The 20937-nt window shown below is 38.8% G+C and overlaps 2 protein-coding genes across 8 annotated transcripts; both read right to left on the minus strand.

Moving 5' to 3' along the window:
* Positions 1-572: 572 nt before the first annotated feature.
* LOC113091374 (transcriptional regulator ATRX-like) lies at positions 573-11066 on the minus strand. Of its 7 annotated transcripts, none has more exons than XM_026256868.1 (13): positions 10874-11066; positions 10322-10440; positions 10168-10211; positions 9567-9616; positions 9358-9479; positions 8129-8239; positions 7265-7374; positions 7106-7173; positions 5303-5798; positions 3569-4532; positions 3341-3404; positions 2719-2790; positions 573-1939 (listed from the first exon to the last, which is right to left on the minus strand). In XM_026256868.1, exons 1-12 carry the CDS (start codon positions 10891-10893, stop codon positions 2721-2723), a joined length of 2238 nt encoding a protein of 745 aa, XP_026112653.1. In that variant the 5' UTR covers positions 10894-11066; the 3' UTR covers positions 573-1939; positions 2719-2720. The 7 variants fall into 7 exon arrangements, 4 of the variants coding, with proteins under 4 accessions (XP_026112653.1, XP_026112654.1, XP_026112655.1 ...); XR_003287337.1 differs by lacking the exon at positions 573-1939 and adding an exon at positions 3014-3103 and having other exon boundaries at positions 10874-11065; XR_003287335.1 differs by having other exon boundaries at positions 2719-3404.
* A 3308-nt stretch (positions 11067-14374) lies between these two features.
* Positions 14375-18916, minus strand: LOC113091435 (cyclic nucleotide-gated cation channel-like). Its single transcript, XM_026256963.1, has 6 exons — positions 18075-18916; positions 17416-17526; positions 17169-17342; positions 16920-17027; positions 16521-16627; positions 14375-15885 (listed from the first exon to the last, which is right to left on the minus strand). The coding sequence occupies exons 1-6, from the start codon at positions 18182-18184 to the stop codon at positions 14465-14467; spliced, it is 2031 nt and encodes a 676-aa protein (XP_026112748.1). The 5' UTR covers positions 18185-18916; the 3' UTR covers positions 14375-14464.
* Positions 18917-20937: the final 2021 nt, after the last annotated feature.

Genomic DNA, 20937 nt, shown 5'->3' on the forward strand with positions numbered 1-20937 from the left:
CAGAACAGAGAAAGGGGATGAAGAGAAAAGAGAGGACAAAGTGTGAGATGGGTAACAGATGGATTCAGATTTAACAACTCATCTTTCTCTTACCGCTTTCAAAATAATTTCTTAAAATTATTACTATTAAACTATTAATTTTGGTACGATGAAACAACTCAGAAGAACAGAGGTAATTTTAATTGTAATTAATTTAAATTGTAATTCTAATTTACATGTAAACCATGAATGTAAATAATATTACATTTATAAAAACACAAATATTTATCAGAAAAACATCGATTAAAATAAAAGGTTATTGGACAGTGTAGAAGATCCAATAGACAATTTAGTGGTGTTAATTTAGCTAATTCATATAAAAAAGCACCCTTATAACGGAGTAAAATGTAAGAAGGCAGACAAGAAAAGTAGAAAAGACCTTTTTACAAAGAGGCAGATATTAACTTAACACCTTGGAATATAACAAACTAAATGCACCCACACAAAATAAATAAAAAATATACAATATAAATATATGTCTAATTTATAAATATATGACGTATACACACACACACAAAATGCAGAGGCTGTTGTGACTGGGGTATTCATTTTTTATTAAAACTACAATTCTTGTACAGTTATTGTTATCATTTACTCTTCCTCTAACATAGTTATTTACATTACCTCTTCTGAGATGCAAAGTAATGCACGCTGCTTTTTGATGAAAAAGTGTCCGTGTAAAACGTTTCATAAAACAAAGACAATAAATACTTCCGAACAAAGAACATTAGCATGCAATAAATACTGGAGCTTCAGGGTTTTTGAAATGAGAGAATTCCACAAGAAAAGTAAATAAATGGAAAACAAACAGAAAAGGACACTTTTAAAGATGGGTGAAAAATGGCAGGGGTTAATCTATTATTGGAAACATGATAATTAAGGTTAGGCAGGGTTCCCACTCTGTCCAAGACAGTACTTTCCATTTCTTCAAGGCATTTTATCTGACCAGCATCTCTAAAATGTAAGAAATACATCTGTGGTCTGCTATTGTTTGCCACAGAATAAGTTGACTCATCCATTGGTTTTTAAAAATGAAAAAAGCACAGCACTTACAATGGAAGTCTAAAAGGCATGAGCTTTTAAAAACATGAATGCAGATTTGATTTTCCATGAATTCTCCAGTAAAAATGTTTGTTATTGTTATTGTAAAGTTCGAGGTTCAGTGATTGATTGAGCTTCTACACACTTAACAAACACAAAAGATATTAACCGATAGCACCCATCTCATGCTAAGTAATGTGTAAGTGTCGTGGTTACAGAGTCAAGTCATTTTCTGTGGTAATGGACTGCAGGCCACAGATTCTGATTCTGCTGTATTTAACCAAGAAAATTATTTTAATTAAAGATGAATAGAAATTACAGGTGATATACCATTGAGGTATTTTAGTTATTGGAATGGTTCTTAATGCACAGCTAACGTGAACTAGATGTTCATTTGTGTGACCAGAGAAGCTCCCGGATGATTCAAACTGCCCACTCAAATAGGCTAAATAACTAACCTTTGGGAAATAATAATTATGTTTTGCAATAGGTTTGATATCAACATCACTTGATATCAGTGAGCGATATCTGACAGAAATGACAGTGATTGTGCAGACTATGACAAGTACCTGCTCATGACAATTCACAAGCAGTCACAAATGATAAAACAAAACGATATGATTCTGCAACGTCATTCATGACAGAATACATAAAAACCACGTCCTGATCAGTCTGAGGATTTCTTCACTTTACGAAAAAGTTGACAATACGGTGAACAAGTTTGATTAAAAGGTTACAGCAAACACATTTTTTCGAGGACATTTAAGCACATTTCCCATGACATATCCATTACTGGAAAATCGCATTACAAAATTCAAGGTGTTCCAGGTTTTCCAGGATGTGTGGGAACCCTGTTAAGCTACAGAAAAAGAGACGAAATGGGGGAAAAAAAAACAACAAGAGAAAGAATAAATAAGTGTTTATTGCCTCTCCATAAGAACCATGCAAAAAACACACAGAAATCTCCCATGTGAGAGTGAAGACTACACTCTTCGTCCTCAAACACACACTGCTTTTAACTGACTACACAAACTCTTACAGACTGCATGTTGAGCCTCAACGAGCATCATCTCTGCCACCTGCTGCTCCACCATTAACATTCTAACACAAACTGAAACCAGGTCCACCAAAGCAAACATTGGGAACTTAAAGTCTGACTTAAATGTACATGCATCATAACTCTGGGCCATGGCTCCAATCTAAGCTACCATTTTGAACCACCAACTCAAAAAACTTCATGTGGAGTCAAGTTTCCCTTTCTCTCACATTTCCAATCCCTGTCATCCATCAACTTCTGCTAAAACATGATGAACTTCTTGGCAATTTCTTGCCAATTCACGAAGGCATATATGCCGTGCAAATGATTTGAAAATGAAATACTAATAAAACCTATTTTTAAAAAATTCATAACGCACAAAAACTAACTTTAAAAATCTTCAGCTTAAGCGCCTTAATCATAGAAAATTTGGCTATTGAAGAATCAATGTCCTGAAAAAAGAACAAATATAACTGCGTTCAACACAAACGCTAATATACTGTACAAATGTACCCCTATCTGACTAAGAAAATTTTTATCACTCGAATTCCAACAATAATGACATTTCACTGCCAATAACAAAAATATTACTTTACACCTACCGTTAGCAAACCACACAGCCTTGGTCCTGACTGACCGAAAACATTACAGCATGAGAACCCGGAAGCTGAGCCCTAAAACACAAACACACACAAGAAGTTGTCTGTCTTACTGAACACAGGATCCATCAGATCCGAGCGAAGAGGTTTAGACTCGTTCTACTCTCTTAATAGCTTTATTAGCAGCACAGACAGTAAAGAGGAGAGTGTGGCTTTGAGGAATACTGCCAAAGACATGCATCTGTGTCAGTGTTGCAAAACTCAAACACAGGAGCTTCTCCAGAGTTGATTCACTGACTTCCATTAGACTGTGAGGTCTCAGAGCTTCCCCACTGATGGGCGGTGTGTGCCTATGGTTACAGATTCTCTCTACTGCGTGTGGAAGAAACTGTGGGGAAATAAAAATCGGATAGTGTTGGTCGAGCAAAAAAAGCATGTTTGAGTGAGACACATGTTCAAAAGTACTGTCTAGTGGGGGTGCATGTGGATGTTTGGGATGTGTGCATGCGTTTAAACAAGGTTTGGATCAAAGCTTTCGCTGGAGTGCGTTTGGGACAGCCGAAGTCCAGTGGATAAGGCCTGTGATGGGAAAGTGTGTGTGGCCCTGATGTAGACTGAATCGTACCTATTTTCTAAATCATCGTCCTCCACGGATAAAGACGGACCCGGCTGGATGTCCATCTCATCACCTAGAGACAGACGGAGAGATTTAATTAGTAAAATAAAAAAAATAACACACCCATTTTTGGAACTGATTGGACAAAAATTATACGTTTACTTTGTAATAACGTTTTCATGGTCTTTCTAAATAAAGACAATAAGTCTCAGTTTTGGCTTATTCCATCAAACTCACCAGAAGACTGCTGGAAATTTCCAGAGCCCAGCAATGTGACGCCCTCTGTCAGCGGTTTGATCCTCTGATCGTCAGAGTCACTGCTCTGCCCACTCTCCAGTTCCTGTCCTCCCACCTCACTCGATGAACTCCCACTCGGTCCCGACATCCTGGCAACTTTGTGGGCTCTTCCCCTGGTCATTCTGACCATTGACCCCTGGTCCTGGGAGCCCCTCGTTGAAGACGCAGAAGAGGATGATGAGGATGACGATGATCTCTCTTTGAGATTCCGCTTACGAGAGCCTCTGTCCGGAGGTGTGGTTTTTACAAGTCCAAAGAGACACTGCTTTCTGACATGCTGGCTTACCTCATCCCCATCCCAACTGCTACCTGCCATGGCAAACAGTGAGGAAGAGTCTTCACTGTTTGTCATGGCAGCAGCGTTCTGGAGCAGCACTTCAGGCACCTCGTCAGAATCAGAGTCATCCTCAGCTAAACCAGCGTGCTCAGCTGTGGTGCTGGGGTTCGTCAGCCGCCGACGTGGTGTGGTTTTCACACGTGGAGAACGTTTATTCTCCTCTGATAAAGACAAACCTTTTTGCTCAGTCTGGTCCTCTTCCTCCTCCTCATCTTCCTCTTCCTCCTCGTCATTAACACAATAATTTTCCACATCTTCTCCTCTCTCAGCCATTCCCTCTGTTTCCATCCCCTTTTCTATCTCCACCACTGTCCCTCTTTGTTCCTGTGCTCCATCTGTCACCCCTCTCTTTATCTTTTGTCTGTCAGGTGATGAATGAATGGACAGACACGCACTGCTGATGGGTTGTGGACTAACCGGTACAGGAGTGAGTTTAACCACCAGCTTTTTAGTGAGTCCTGGGCTCTGTGATGACATTCCCCTTTTCTGTCTTCCTTTTCCTTTTGGCTTATGCCGATCAACTCCACAGGCACGTTTGAACCCAGTTAGCTCATGGTCTAGGGATTCCTGCAATTATGAATTAACATTGCTGTAATACATTAATTTGAACAAATTGAAAATAAAATAATAATAATTGTATCTGAGTCCCCACAACAACATTTAACAGAACAACAACACAGTCTTTAACTGTGATAATAAAAACTGTTTTCTGAGTACCAAATGAAGATATAAAAATTATTTCTAAAGTATTATGCGACACTGAAGTAATGGGTGTTGATAATTTAGCTTTGCCATCACAGGAATAAATTATACTTAAATTATGCAGTTGTCTAAAAAACTATTTTAATATTTTACAATATTGCGTTCACTGTGTTTTTTTTTTTCAAAATAAATACAGCCTTGGTGAGCTTAAGAGACATTATTATTATTATAATCACTGTATAAAATATATAGTTGTGCAGGCTCATTTTCCTATTTTTACACTTTATTACCTACATTCTGTTGAAGTTCATTTTTAAACACTAATATTTATGTATTTTTTAATAACACTTTTAAATGCAATTATTTACCAAATCTCAAAATGAATAACTGTTTATCATACTGTGCACTGTAATGTTAAGATGCCTAAATTCAGTTTACTAGCATTTAAAATTATTAATTTTAGTTTTTAATTTATTAAAAACAAATTTAAATTTATTGGTTATTGTTCTTATCAAAATAATAAATACTGTCTAAAAATAATTTGTGCATCTCGACTTAAAATTGAATGGTTCGTTAAAGCACTCATCATTCTTAATGGTTTAACTGGTGAAAATGTGGTTTTAGACTGAAATTACCTGTAATGCACTGTTGGCAGCTTGCAGATCATCCAGCACAGTGCGGAACATCCTTAGCTGCCCAATTCTCTCTTCTTGGTTTCCTCGTTCCTCTCTTTCACTTTGAACGACTTCCTTGAAGGAATAGCTCAGAGCTGTGGAAAGATCTACAAACCGCTGCATTTGCTGGTAAAGGCCTGCAGTGGGCTCCGGCCCACCTCCTGTCCCCATCAAATAGGCCGCACCACGTCCACCTTTATTAGCCTTCCCCCGGACCGAGTTCGGCTCAGTACGGGAGGCTCGTTTCTGAGCCTGTTCTAGACTCTCTAGAACGGAATCGCAGGCCAAAACCAGCTCCACCAATGGCTCGGGACTGCACACATAACAGTACCACTTCCTCTCCTCCTCCAGGATTGTGGACAACTCCTTCCTCCCCAGGTTACGCAGAACACATTTCTTACAGAAGGCATTACTGCAGTAATCACAGCCAATCAGACTGCCTCCCTCTGCACACCACCTGAATGAACAGGGAGTTACAGCACTTAATTGACGGACCACCAAAAAAAGTGGACACAAAGTAGACCTATCAGACACATTCCACCAATATGTATCCATGATCTTTTCAGTGACTTTTAGATTGCCATTTTCAGCAGTGAATCTTTTGAAAACTGTTTAAAAATTAAATTTCTCCCAAAAATTAAAACAAAAAAATATTTAGCAAAGAGAAAACAATGCCTATTTTAAGATTTTTTACGTGGCGTTTTAATTATGATTACATTCGATTTCATTTAATTTTGAAAGCAAATTCGTTTAATAAGAAAAAAGGATCAACCAAGTTTACATGTTGGCATTTATGACATTGCATTAAATTTATGCTGATTAAGAAAAAAAATAATGCCGTAATATATAAATTCATAAATCAAACATTTCTTTGTGATATTCACAAACAAACTTGTTTGGTCACGGCACATGCTAATAAGATCTATTGATTTTATATTTTTAAATCTGCTACATAAAATTTTCTCTAGACAAAAGTAAGAAAAGCATCACAACAACACTCTTTCATGTACATCCTTTGTATGTGGACACCATTTATACATTAACCACATTCACTTCATTGAAATTCATACATACACAGGAACGTAAATTGTGTATAAAAATATTTATAAATAAAAAGTTGGTTCATATTAAGAGATTTCTTTTATTTGCGTAACTTGTTTGATTTGGGGTTTGTTTTAAAATTTCGATTTAGTTTTTTTATATTTCAGGATCGCAAAGAAATGTGCAGCAATAGCCTAATAAAACAATACCTTTTTTATTTACTGTATAATGTCTTTGATCACATTTTGGTAAAAAAAAAAAATTATAATAAAAAAATTAAAAAATTAAAAAAAAGAGAGAGAAATTCGAATCGTGAAATCTAAATTGTGAATCGAATCGTGAGTTACGGCCGGGACACACCAAGCTGATGGCAAGCAATGGTCAGGCTAGTTTGTTTGGTGTTCCACTCATCAGCTCACGTTGAGCTCATGTCAGTGGCAGTTTGCCCGATTCAACATGTTGTATCAGCACTGAGAACGTCGGCACGAGTGAGAGCTATGATTTTGATGTTCAGTTTAGCAAACGAGTCAGTGACCGAGAATTAAAGCAAGAGTGAGGAAAACATGCAAGTAAATGAAGGTGGTACAGACAGAAGGCTGTTTAAATGTTACATGATCTTTCCCAATCATTCTAATACACAAATGTTTTTATAACATCATGAGCCACTTTTATTATAATATATAAAACAATGCTTGGCTTCCCTTCATCATCCCACCCATTTACCTGCATTGCTCGTCCATCCCTTCTGAATCTTTGCTGATGTCATCACTCATATAATACTTAAAACAACTCTACAAGGAAGCAAACAGATCCATATAAAATTCAATCAAACATGCAAGCAAAAAAACAACAAAACACAAACTCACATATACATATACATACCTTGCAGATGAGGACTTTGAGCATAGGATGCATGTAGACTGAGTCACGCTGGAAATGATTCACCTGCTGACCACACGCTGTGCAGTTTACCCTCTCCATCTCATATCCTCCTAACACATACAAACAGAAATGAGTAGCCCTATACCTTGACACACACACAGCTAAGAGTGTTATTCCACTCTCCAGCTGCAATGTGAAGGTTACACACTGCTGTTAATGGAGATACACAGAGAACTTTCTGAATTCTCTATTGTGAGAGAAACTATTCCGTAGAAGACTGGGACACAGAATTTAAAGGTTAGCTGATAAGCCCTTTCTGGATACTGAATTCTTTCATTCTTGCTACAAACTTTAAAGACTGGATGATTGGGGGAACATCTCAGATGGGATGTGAGGTGGCCATTCATTTTATAATTAAGTTGGATCACCATCAGTTAGAAATTTGAATTAAATAAAAGGAAATTTTATTCAAAGATGGGGTGGGCAATTAGACCAAAATTTTATTTCATAATGCATGCAGATTAATTTCTTTTTGTCTTTTGTTGTTAGATTAACAGACAGAGAGCAGTAGGTATATTAGACTTAACATAGATCTATCCAAATTCTTTTACAACCGTTTATGTTCACCTAAGACACAACAGACTCTTTATGTAAATTCTTGCCAAGACAGGCATTTAAACATTATTCTCTGTGTATCGGATCATAATAAGCCACAAATGAGAACTAAATTCAGGATCACATGCTGTCTGAGAGTGGGATTTCTGTGCATGCTTCAACATCACCATCAATACACACATTATCATCCTCACAATTTATCATATCAACCAGCTCTAATCAAAGTCAAACTTTATGCTTATCTCTTACCTCTGCGTCTGTCGCCACTGTCCCTGTAAATGCGCCTGCTGCGGAATTCTGGACCACGGAAATCATCACGTGCTTCATTACCCACCGGCTCCGGCAGCACAAACACAGTTCCTATGTCAGATATTAAAGGGGTTCAATGTATTCGATATCAGAAACCATAGCACAAGAACTTCACCACATTGGCATGATCATCTGATTCGGTCAAATGAATGAAAGAATGGTAGTGATACCAGTGATGGAGGACTCGAGTCCGACTCGAGTCACTTTTCTTTGGACTCGAGTCCGACTCGAGTCTCCATTCTCTGGACTCGTGACTCGACTTGGACTCGTGGACTGATGACTCGTACTTGGACTCGGACTCGAGGATATATAAAATCGGACTTGAACATTCATTACGTTGTTTTTTACTAAAAATGTTATATAAAAAAAAGTTTTGTGCCCAAGACTGGCCGGGGTCTATTCTTTTCCCTCACAGACACTGCTACCGCTCGCTCTCTTTGCTTGACAACACACTCACTGACGTCACTCACTTTACTTTTTTCCAAAGCGTTCGGGCACTTGCGGGAAAGGATGAAGCTGATTTGTTAGTTCTTGTCACATGACCCGCGGTGCGCTTAAGGCATTCTGAAAAGTTTAGATGTTTTTTAACTCAATACGGTGCGGACGCGCCTGGATGCTGCCGTTAATGCGCGCATACGCTTCCATTATGAGCGTGCATACCGCGCGCCTACAGTACATTGGACATAACGAACTTGAGCGTGCAAAAGACGCGATATTTGAACGGCCCTTATACGTTGCTTTCTGACCATGCGCGTGCCGTCACACACACACATTCACTTGAAAACATACAAATGCACTCACGCTAAATCACTCGGTCACTCACACACAAATGCGGTCACTCACACACAAATGCGCTCTCTCTCTCTCTCACACACACACACTCATTGTAATATCTTTTTTTTTTTTATTATGTTTAAGGAAAACATTTCATGATGTTTTTTTTTCATATAATGGACTTCAATGCCTACCAACTCGGTTGCTATTGTTTCCTCAAAAAAAAAAAAATCCAATTGGGGACTCAAGACTCAACTCGGACTCTGGTAATGGTGACTCGACTTGGACTCAACTCGGACTCTTCTTTGGTGACTCGGACTTGGACTCGGACACTGAGACTCGAGACTCGACTCGGACTCGACAGTTGGTGACTCGACTACAACACTGAGTGGTACCTTTGGGTAGGAAGTTGGTGTCGGTTTCGCTGGAGTGGACAGACAGTCCATCTTCTGCTCCACTCTCAGACGAAGTGTCTGACTCGTTCATCCCGCTGTGCTTGGTGACAACAGCTGGTTTCCTGTAAATGTAATGATTTACAAATGAGGTCATTCTGTCAGCACACAAAAAAGCTTCCAGATCCATATCATCATTATTTGAGTCAAACCTTCTCGAACGAGATGACGACAACATTCCCATTTCTGAGGTGCCACTGGACTGAAATGAAAAGACAGAATTTTAAACAAACAAATCCCTCAAAATCTGATCAATAGAGCAAAAAGTCAAATAAAAATATTAATTTCTACCGTACTCACTAGCCCACTTTTAGAGCATAATGTGTTTATACTCCCATTCTTGCACTGTTATCAGCTTTCCGAACTTTCCAAACTTTACATTTTAAATAAATACTAAATGAGTGGTCAGTAACTTAGTAGTGGTAACATTTAAGTCATGCAACCATGGTGTAATTCATTTATAGCCTTTTTTTTTCTTATTTCGCCTCTGCAGATTACATTTTGTCTTCAAAATTCATAAAAGTTGTTAATTTGTGAAGATTGTCTTGATGAGGGAAAGATTTTGTTGGTCACAGAGCTTATTTTTTATGCCATTTTTCAAAACCCAGTGGAAAATGTTTTTTTTTTATTTTTTTATAAAGGATCTAGGTGGTGCTAACTTCTGGGTTGAACTGTTTTTATACAGTCTATGGTTGAACTACAAAAAATATCATCATAAAACATCATCCCTGCCGCACTCTAAACTATCTCTACCTGGGCGTGAGCCTGCTGCTCCAAGTATTCTTTGGCCATGGTTCCTGTAAATCAGAAATAACAAATTTAACAAATTATTCCATTAATGATCTTATTTTGGGTTCCGTTACTGATGTGACTGTAATTACAAATTTCTCTTCCATAATGTACTCACCATTCCAGTGTCCGGGTAAAGTAGGTTCAGTCTGGTCTTCCGTGGCTACTGCCAAGTACTCATGGAGCTTCCCGATCAGCTCACCCAGCTTTCTGCCTCCACAGGCAACCGGCCCGGGTCTGCAAAGACAAGACACAACTAATTTCCATGTCAAATGCCTCCTACTGTTATCCCTCAAGATGCATTAAAAACAATAGCCAGCCTTTAATAAACCTACAAAACAAAACTGAATACAAAAAGCACAGACGGTTCCACACGGAGGCTTCCGTCTGACAGGAATTTGAGGCTTCAATTTATTATGAATCAAACAGGGTTCATGAATCTTTTCCTGAGTTCAGCACCGGCTCTTTGTTTAGCTGGTACGTTACTGATAAAGTAATAAACTGTGAAGTCAAAACGCAAAAACTAACATTACTTTAGATACGAAATATTACGCATACATTTTGTTCAAACAGCGACTAGATTTAAAAGATTTATTGTCAAATATTAACAAACCCCACATCTTGTACGTTAGTAAGTTAGTGGCAAAGAAAATAAAACGGGACGCCTCACCTGAGGACTTCGGTAGACATCTCCTCCTCGCACGCGACACTTCAACACATCCGAGCCTTCTGCACAATCAACAGCAGCGACGTGTCTCGGTTATTGACATAAAACTCATATTTGGTGAACCGCAAAAACTCAACCAGTTTCACCCGCCATCTTCCCAGTGGAACTTGCAACAGGAAGCTTAAAATGGCGCACCGGAAACTGCGTCCTGTCCGTGACGGATGTAAAATGATGGCGTCATTACTTCATCGTATTCGTCATACTGAAGAAAAGACTGCTGCTGGGAAACATGTCAGCTTTACTTGGTTAAAGCTAGATTACATCAATATTACATAATTTTTGTCACGCTGAACAACATTAATTACTGTATTTGAATTATTGCATGGTTAAATTCCGCGTGAACTAGAAGTTGCTGCCGACTTTATTGTATTGTGATGACGAAGCTGAAACCGAATAGAGGCTCGTTTCAGATGAGAACAATCACATATTTCATACAGGGATTGCACTTGTCATGGTGTTTGTGAATATCCATGCATAATTTAAATACTAAATCACATGACATCAGAATTTTTGTTTTGTTTTAAAGAGAACGCAACATCATGGTTGTTTGATATGATCATTTAGCTGTGTCTTCAGCAAGTCGTTCCTATCGTGCTTTTGGTCAGCGCAGCTGGGGGAGAGCAACTGCGCTCGACTGCACAGCTGACCCGCTGTTGAAAGAGATTTCAGTTATACATCAGCGTGACATCAGAGAAAGCCGGACTGCCCTCCAACACATTTTTAACCATAGACAGTAAAAGAAATGGACACAGCGACCCCATTGGATTCAACGGAGACAAGTGAAGTCAATTAGAAGCACGCACTTCCTGGTAGATGTCACGTGAGTAACCTGTCTGACAATTGTAAGTCTTCTAATCGCTGTGCCAAGAGAAATCTGAATCACCCACTGAATCTTGAAGACTTTGTTGAACAATTTTGTCCCATTGCTTCTATGGACTCTCTATGGGCTTCTCCCTCGACTTCATGCCTCCACGTTCCCCCGATAGCTTCATAGACAGTAAAAGATTGCCTGCGAGCTTCTCCTCCTGTCCATACAGTAATTTCTCTACTGTGTGACAGAGAGTTGCAGGTTATGACGCAATCGTTAGCCTATTTTTACAAAAACTGCTTCTACGGGGCCACAACATAAGATACAAGGTAATAGGGCCTTTTATATATTTTTGTGTTTCTTTAGAAATAATGAATGGACAAATGGAGTCTTTAAATGCCTCAGATGTAAAGTTATTCGCTGTCAAAGTGACGCCAAAATGAATGGGAGTCAATGGAATGCTAACAGCAGTTGGGGGTCCGCTAGCCAATGGCGGCGCCCAGGGATGCTTCAATAAAATATGAAACACTGCCCCCCTGTTTTTAACCGACATGCATCTTGTAGTGATCTGTTCTGTGCAGATTTTGCTCATCTCAAACAAACTTTCCCAGGTAGCCAGTGCAATCAGCGCAATGCCAGTGGTGTTGGCCCAGTTTCAGTAACTAGACTTGGGCCAGTATTGGCTAAGTGTTTCATTTCTCGTCTGTGTGATTGTGATAGTTTTAGCAGCCAGACTTGGGGCAGTGTATTTGAGCCAATTCTGTGGCGTCATTCCTCCCATGTCCATGCTGAGTCTGGCAACCACAGCCAGGCCTGCCGGATCTTCAGGCCTGCAGGATCTGGGCCATTATCGAGCCAAACTGTTTTGGCTACCTGGGTTAGGTATGACATCAAAGTACCGCAAGAGCGATTAGACAGCAGACGTCTACTTAGGCCCTGTCCCAAATGGAACACTTCATGTGCACTTATGGTCTTACAGACCATAGGGTGTCCCATTTTTCATTTTAGTATTCAGAAAGGTGCTCGTAAGTGCCCCCTTTGTGGCCATTACGCGCCCTCGATTCACTCTTCTGCCGAGCCGCATTGGGGCTAGCTTTGCAGCAGACTTCTTCCCGATGATCAAAGCGGGATTATGACACGAAAGTGCAGACTCAGAGGATGACCGGAAGGGTTAAGGGTGCCATTTGGAAAGGGCCTTATGCTTTTGAATCTCTCTCGCGGTACTTTGATGTCATACACTGATCAGTCGGCACAGCACTGCTTCAAGCAGACACATGTCATAATCTGAAAACCACACCCACCGGGGCGCGGGCAATCCAATGTTCTCCATTGACTTTCTATTGCAGGAAGCTGCCTCCTTGACATTTCTGACTTGCAACCAAAAAGTGCAATGCATAAAAGCTGCTATGTGACAAGGTGTACAGCAAACAAGTTTAAAAAACCAAGAAGCCAGAACTACGTTTTTATAAGCTGTTGACCCCAAAAAATGGAATAGACAGGTTCAAGTAGCAACGAGCTTCTTCACACAGCCTATGCATGTGCAGTTGGTGCCTTTACGTGCGTACACAAAAAAATGGGAGGATGTCCGCTCAGAACCTTCGCGCCCACTCTCCGATGGTGATTTTTATGTTACGCATACCATAGCAGACACTAGTGGACTTGTGGATGCTGGGGTTGGAGGGGCGTGGTTAAGCATATTCTGCCCAAGCCGTCAAACTGATGTCATCAGTGAAGGAATACCATTCCAGAGGAAAGCAAACTTTCAGATTTTGGTTACCAAGACAAACAGGGGATTAACTTGCACGGATTAATTGCACACATAAGACTAGCAATGTGCACTAACAAAATAAATACTGTAAATATTGATTTCATGGAGACTTTAAGTTTAGGGTTGGGGTAGGTGTATACATGAATAAAACACAATCTAATAGGTAGCAAATTTAATTTATTGTTACTTTCCAGTCTTAGCTGCATCCCTTTTAAAGCCACAACTGCTTTATTTGAGCACAGTGATGTGCAAGCTGCAAATAGGTTTTATATTCTTATCACAGTAATTAAAAAGAACATACATTTTGTTGTTTTTCTTTATATATGTGTACATGCAAAAAGTGAATGAAAGTTTCTGTGAACCCAACATGTTACAAGGACAGTTTATCAATACATATTTTGTCTTGTCAACAGAATTTGTCTAGGGTATATGGACCTTTCACAGTGGACGCCATATTTAATTTTTCACAAAAGATAACAGTTATAAATAACAGACAATTTTGGGAGAAAAAAAAACAATTTGAAACTTTTCAAATAAAACATACAATAAATATACAAAAAAGGATGTAATAAAGTTTAAGTTTGTCATATTTAATAAACTACTTATAAAAGTTTGGAGAATGGATGGACGATTTTTTTTCCAGCTTCGTTTCAATTAATGAAAATAATTTTTTATAGTTTTAGTTAACAATAACAACACTGATGGTATATATTGAAGGACTACAGTATCCCTCACAGCCTCATTTTCATTTAAGAAAACTAAATGGTATCTTCCTTTTTTTTAAATCCATTAAAAACAATACTTGGAAAAACCAAGTCTAAAATCATTCTAAAAGCTAGAGGCTGTTGGAACACGTTTGAAGAAGCAAATGTCTGTAAATTAGAATTTGTGTTCAACTAAACACTTAATAATCTTGTGAAATAGAGGCATACAATCTTCATGATGCAGATGCACACATCTATGTAGTCGAGTTGGCTCGAGGTGTGTTACCTTTACTCTCAAAGTCCATCTCTTGATCTGAAACAAGCCCAAGGCCTGTATGACACAGTTGTCTCTCAAGTGCTGTGATTCTCTGTTTCAGTCTGCTTTGAGTTGCTGTAAACTCACCAAGTAACCGGGCAAATCGTGCTTGTAGAACATCCAGTGAGCTCTCCAGACGTTCAACCTTCTCATCAGTATCAATGACGAGCAACCCTCCCTGTGCAATGCTTTCATCCAGAAGCCCCTGCTTCTTCAGAATCTCCCTTCCACGCTCTTCCAGAACCTTCTGTGCATCTGGGTATTCAGTTACGGCCTCCATAAGGTCATCCTTTGAAAGGCAGAATAGGTCAGAGTAGCCAATGCTGCGAATGTTAGCTGTCCGACGGTTTCCCATTTTACTACCCTGAATGTTAAGAATGCTAATCTCGCCAAAGCAACCCCCAGCTGTTAGCAATGCAAACTGTGTCACTCCATCATCAGCAACAACTGCTAATTGGCCCTCTTTAATGATGTACATCTCTTTTCCAATGTCTCCTTTCCGGCAGATGTAGTCGCCAGGACTGTACACTTGGGGACGCAGTTTTAAAACCAGTTCTACTAACAGCCCGGCCTCACAATCTTGAAAGATGCGAACTTTCTTCAGAGTTGATAAATGAACATTGATAGCAATTTCTGCACGTAGCTTGTCAGGAAGATTCTTTAAGACTTCCTGTTCATCCACTGCTTTCTGATTTGTCCACAGGTAGTCGAACCATTTGATGACACGTGTCTCAAGATGGCGACTGACTTTGCGGAAATGCATGTAATGTTTAATAGCATCAATCCGTGCTTGGAACTCTGCTCTTGTGGCGTTCATATTGGAAATCATGGAACCCACATTACCCACAATGGTGGCAAAAATCAGGACTCCGACAAGAAAATCAAACACCACAAACACATATTCCTCATCGCGTACTGGTGGTGGCATCTCACCGATGGTGGTGAGTGTCAATGTGGACCAGTAGAAGCAGTATATGTAGCTCCGCCTCAGAGCTCCTTCCTCAGTGGATGAGATGTTGGGATAAACCCACTGATCTGAACCAAAACCTATAGACTTCGAGATGGCATAGTAGATGCAGGCGTTCCAGTGGATAATAACCAGAATGTAGAGAACCAAGTTCCAGATGCGGAAGATGTTTGGGTAGTTGGTTCTTGTCTCTGTGCGATTAAAGAACTCAAACATACGAGAGAAGCGCAGGAGGCGGTTGAAGCGCAGCTGTGGTGTGTTGATGCCCATGATAATGTACACCAGGTCCGTGGGGAGGATGGAGATAACATCCAGTTTGAACTGAAAAGTGTGAATGTAGCTGTCTCTGAGTTTTGCAAGGTCCTTCACTGGAAGTCCTTGCTCCAGGTAACCTGGAAGGGCATAAAATGCTTTATAAAAGGCAATTCATTAAATAACACAAAAAAATACAGATATCTGAATGTTGTTCTGCTTCCAAAATTCTAAATGACCAAATGTTGTTAGAGTCAGTGTAAACAATTGACAATACGTTCAATAAATTGTCCTGTAATTTTCAACCTGAACACTGCAAGATTTGTTTACTGTACAAAAATAAACAAAAATGTCCTTAGGATGAATCTTCATTTAATGCCAACTTTAAATAAGCATGAATTAACCCAGCAACATTATTTTTTATACATGTTATGGGTTCAATTCCCAGTGAATGCATTAACTGGTAAAATGTATAAATGTAAATTATTAAGTTTTCTGCCAAATGCAATGCAATAAAATATTTTGCAATGACAATATTAAACATGATTCCATAATAATGAGTGAAGCGACTAAATTAATCTAATTATTGGGATGATATGTGGAATAAATCAGGAATTTTGAGTATGTGTGTACACATGTATATATATATATATATGTGTGTGTATATATATATATATATATATATATATATATATATATATATATATATGTGTGTGTATATATATATATATATATATATATATATATATATATATATATATATATATATACATACCTGTCCTTAGCCGCACACATGAATCCAGTATGTAGACAGCATCACACAAATAGTCAAACACCAGCCAGACAATAAGATTCTCAGTCTGCATTTGATCAAAACAGGCTCTACACACAGGAAAAAAAGAGAAAGAACATGAGAACCATAACTACTGAACATAGATAAGCAGAACATACACACATCTGAACAGTCAGTCAAGCAGGGGTCTCAGAGGGCTGTTCTGTTTGTTTAAAACTGACAGGCATAACGAAAGAGCCTCGCATCGCTGTAGCAATTAGTCACGCCAGAAAACAAACATGCCAACACAGGGGACTGTGCTCTCTTAATGGTTTATTAGGTGCAAATTAACAAGGGTAATGATGAATATGAAAATGAGAAAGACTAGTTGAAAAGTCGCACCTTGCCACAAGCAGTACCCAATTATAAAGCACAGCAGCAGCAATGAACAACAGCCAGTAGTAGTAAATATCATCAGAGGGAGAAACTATAAATGTCTCCCATTGCTTCCTGTGAAACAACACAAATTTGTTACATAATTGACGGATTTATTATGCCTATATGTACATTAGTTGATTTTATGTCCATTTGACATTTGATTTTTGAAAGACAATTTCATAAAGTGTATGTGTGTCACAGTTCTAATATTACTTTGTGTTTCCATTTGTATTTCCATTGGCATCCGGTTGGTTGTTGCTACTTCGACTGGGTGGAGCTCGTACTTCGGGTCCCCGGAATCTATCCAGGAAGGAATCAGGTCTCTCCTCCTCCTCTATAAGACTCCTGTGTGCCCAGTCTCTCAGAATCACCACCAGACTCACCAACCTGGCAACACGAGAGAAAGCTTGCTGTGGCACATGTGTGAATATGTATGCGCATGTTTGTATAGATCCTGAACCTGAACAGGGCTCTTCTTCCTGTAAAGTCGTTTCTGGACGGCGCATCCTGAGGTTCTAGGGCAGCTACTCGCTGCAGCTCAGATGAGGTGTCATCACACACAGAATGAGACCTGAGAGAGTAACAAAAGGATGGAGACAGAACACATGAGCGACAAATGTGTTTACAGTTTATTTGCAATATATTAAGGAATCACGTACACATCATCATATATATAAAAAAAAATTATATCATGTGGTGAGCTCCAATCAAATATTTTGTGCTAAATATGATATAAGCTATATTGACAGTGTGTGTGGCTACATTTTTATATTTAATATTTAAATTATTATACAAAGTCAGCAAAACAACAGTGTTAATGTACTCTACAAATGAAAAAAGCTTGTGGTCAATAAGATTTTTCATGTTTTTCAAATAAGTCTCTTAGTTTAAAAATACGGTAACAACAGTAATATTGTGAGATATTATTACAATTTAAAACAACCATTTTTTAATGTTTTAAAATGTTATTTCATACAATCTTTCTAATATCATTTGTTCCAGTATGACACTTCCTTCATGTGGACACCAAGGTTGGTCACCTCAGTGGTTTTACATGGTCATTGCAGCAATGAAAAAAAACAAGACAACAGACACACACACACACACGCAGTCACTGACCTGCTTAACACACTCTCTGCTCTGTCCTGCTCATCCTCTTGAGTTTGCACAGAGAGATGATGAGAGCAAGGAGATCCCGCAGCAGCCGACTGGCCGGTCATACTGTACATACAACACAAACACCTTTACTTGCATACCATAGATTAGAACTCTTATATACATATATTAAATCTATAATAATACTAAACAAGCCAAAATGTATGTAGTTTAAAAAAAAAATAGTGTGGCTCCAAAGGGAGATTTATTTGGAATAAAGCAACTTTTGTGAACACCCCCCGTCAGGCCAAATTTGATCCCCAAAGGCATTACTGCGATCTCCTCACTTCATGTGCTGCTACGCCGAAGACTCTTCAGAATTCGCAAGAGCACAAATGTTAGAATTAGTGGTGAGGTAAAGAGGGACAGCAGGTCAGGGGAGTTACCAGCAAACACTTCTCACCTGGGAATGTGGTCACTATGACAATCACCTCAGCTTACCGTAAGATATAGACAGAGCAGGGAGAGATTTAATAACTACTGCTTCAATACCGGGCTGAGGAACGATCTCATGTTTCATTATGGAACGGCTTTAGGGACTGGTGGATGGATGTTTAAACGGTTGGATGGATTGATTGTCCTATGTCTAGATGAATGTTAACAATGTCTCATAATTAAACAAACACAGACACAGAGTGACACACAACTCTTCCCAGAGGACAAACACACAGAACTAATGTCTCATGAGAAATCATGGTTGCTAACACAAGTTCTTCAGACACACACACACACATTTTGAGAATGTATATATATATTTAAAGTATTTTTTTTTACTGTAATTAACAGTAAGAGCTTAAAAGAAGTGGTTAGAGACACGATTCATATATTATTGTGTTTAAGAAAAAAACATTTGCTATAAATATAAGAATTTTGGAAAAATATAAAGTATTGAGATTTTAATATAAAATATTATAAATACAATATAGAATATAAACATTTTATAACATTATAAATCATTGAATTTTTTTTATATAGTCAATATAAAAGAATCTATTTATAAAAATGTGTATGAGAGATGAGAGATGTATGGCTAACAAATTCCCTGACTCACCTTCAACTGCTCCTCTTCTTTACTATCACAAAAAACTCCGGAATGTTGGTCCATATGACATCCTTATACTCAGCAAGAGACACAAAATGTATGTTTCTGATTTTCATACTATAGAAATGTACAGTTCTTTATCTATGTACTCTGTGTAAATAAAATTATATCATGATCAGTCAGTCCATCTCTCTAGTGTGGCAGTCACTCCAGCAAAAGAGGTAGAGAGAGCAAGCGGATATGATAGAAAGGCTGGGTATGCAGAGGCACAGCAGAAGAAAATGGGAGGAGAAAAATAAGAGATGGTCACATTAATAAGTAGCATTTAAGTGCAAATAAAAGCATGTTTTCATTACTTTATGTTTCCAATACTTAAAGTTATGATGACACTAAAAGTGAGTAACATTTTTTTATGTTTTTGAAAAAGTCATTATATTGACCAACCATTTATTTCATCCACAAAAAAAACATGTATTATTGTGTAATATTATTAAAATGTAAAAACTGTTTTCTGTAATTATATATTTTTTAATGTTATTTATTCCTGTGATGGCAAAACTGAACTTTCAGCTGTCATATTCCAGTCTTCAGTGTCACATCGTGGTCCATCAGAAATAATTTTAATATGGTGATTTGGTCCTCAAAAAACATTTATTTAAACTTTATTTAAATGACAAAAGTTGAAAGAAGATATCTCCTGTGTTTTTACTGACCAGTGTCATTTTGTAAATATTAGCAAACTTATATTTTCTTTGTCACTGTCAATTAAATGTAGGGTAGGAAGTTTCTGCGCTGCTAGTGTCACCTTTAAACAACCTTTGCAAATGCCTCTGTTGCGTGTCAAGTCTCTCCAACTCAAACATTACAAACTCAGCTCCTAATGCTCAAGAAAACTGAGGGTGAAAGTTAAACACTTTCAATCAAAGGTCCAACATATTAGGAATAGTTTTAACTTAAAGTTTAGCTTACCTGTAAAAAGAAAACACTTTGCAAGTTTGTCGTTTCGACTGAAACCCAAATAGTCTTTGTATTGTGGCAAGTCTTTGAATTTTGCCTTGCACTTCTGTAACAGAATTTTTCCATGCCAGCTAAACACCCTCTGGCTCAGACTTAGGGCCTATAGAGAAATGAACCCTATGGGCGTACATGTGTCTCGTGGAGGGAGCCCTAGAATTAATAATAATGTCCATAATCTCAGACGAGAGAACAGAACACATTAACGCACTCCTCTCAGGGGTCACACCCATAGCCTACATAAATCCGGCTGAGGATGCCAAATCATGCCCAGAGCAATCAACAGATTGTCCCTGTGGGGAACCTCCCAGGGAGGGCAGGTTAGCAGGTTGACCAGGTCCGAGAAACACGTCTGAGTGGGCCAGAACAGGGCCAGCAACAGCAAACTATCCACTCTATCGGACCGTACTCACAGCAGAACAATTGGGAGCAACTGGATCGGGGCAAAAACATTGATGGGCCATTCCATAAAGATCTTGGGCCATTTGTGGGCTATTCGTCTCCACTCCCCAGCCTCCAGACTTTGTCTCGAGAGCAAGTCTGCTCCTGAACTCAGGCAACCTAGGACATCGACTGCTTTGATTGACAGGAACTTGGTCTGAGCCCAAAGAAGAATACACCTCACCAACCTGCACAGGGGGTGAGGATGTAGTCCTCCCTGATGGTTCAGGTACGAAACCACAGCCTCAGCCACAGTGCTGTCTGTCCTGACTAGAACGTGATAAACCAGAAGTTGGGGTAAGAACCGTCTGAAAGTGTCAGAAAGACTCC

The sequence above is a fragment of the Carassius auratus genome, unplaced genomic scaffold (assembly GCF_003368295.1).
Source record: "Carassius auratus strain Wakin unplaced genomic scaffold, ASM336829v1 scaf_tig00214183_4049273_7079891, whole genome shotgun sequence".
NCBI lineage: Eukaryota > Metazoa > Chordata > Actinopteri > Cypriniformes > Cyprinidae > Carassius > Carassius auratus.

Bases quoted from the DNA above. Each gene is read 5' to 3' on its own strand.
- LOC113091374 (XM_026256867.1), bottom strand. From the start codon at position 10,893: ATGTCTACCGAAGTCCTCAG. The intron at 10,212-10,321 runs GTGAGTACATTA...TCTGATTTACAG, and splicing joins TTTACCCGGACACTGGAATG to GAACCATGGCCAAAGAATAC. The intron at 5,799-7,105 runs GTAAATGGGTGG...CTGTTCATTCAG, and splicing joins GGGATGGACGAGCAATGCAG to GTGGTGTGCAGAGGGAGGCA.
- LOC113091435 (XM_026256963.1), bottom strand. From the start codon at position 18,184: ATGTACAGTATGACCGGCCAGTCGGCTGCTGCGGGATCTCCTTGCTCT. The intron at 17,028-17,168 runs GTAATATTAGAA...GTTGTTTCACAG, and splicing joins AATACAAATGGAAACACAAA to GAAGCAATGGGAGACATTTA. The intron at 15,886-16,520 runs GTATGTATATAT...ATGCCCTTCCAG, and splicing joins ATGTGTGCGGCTAAGGACAG to GTTACCTGGAGCAAGGACTT.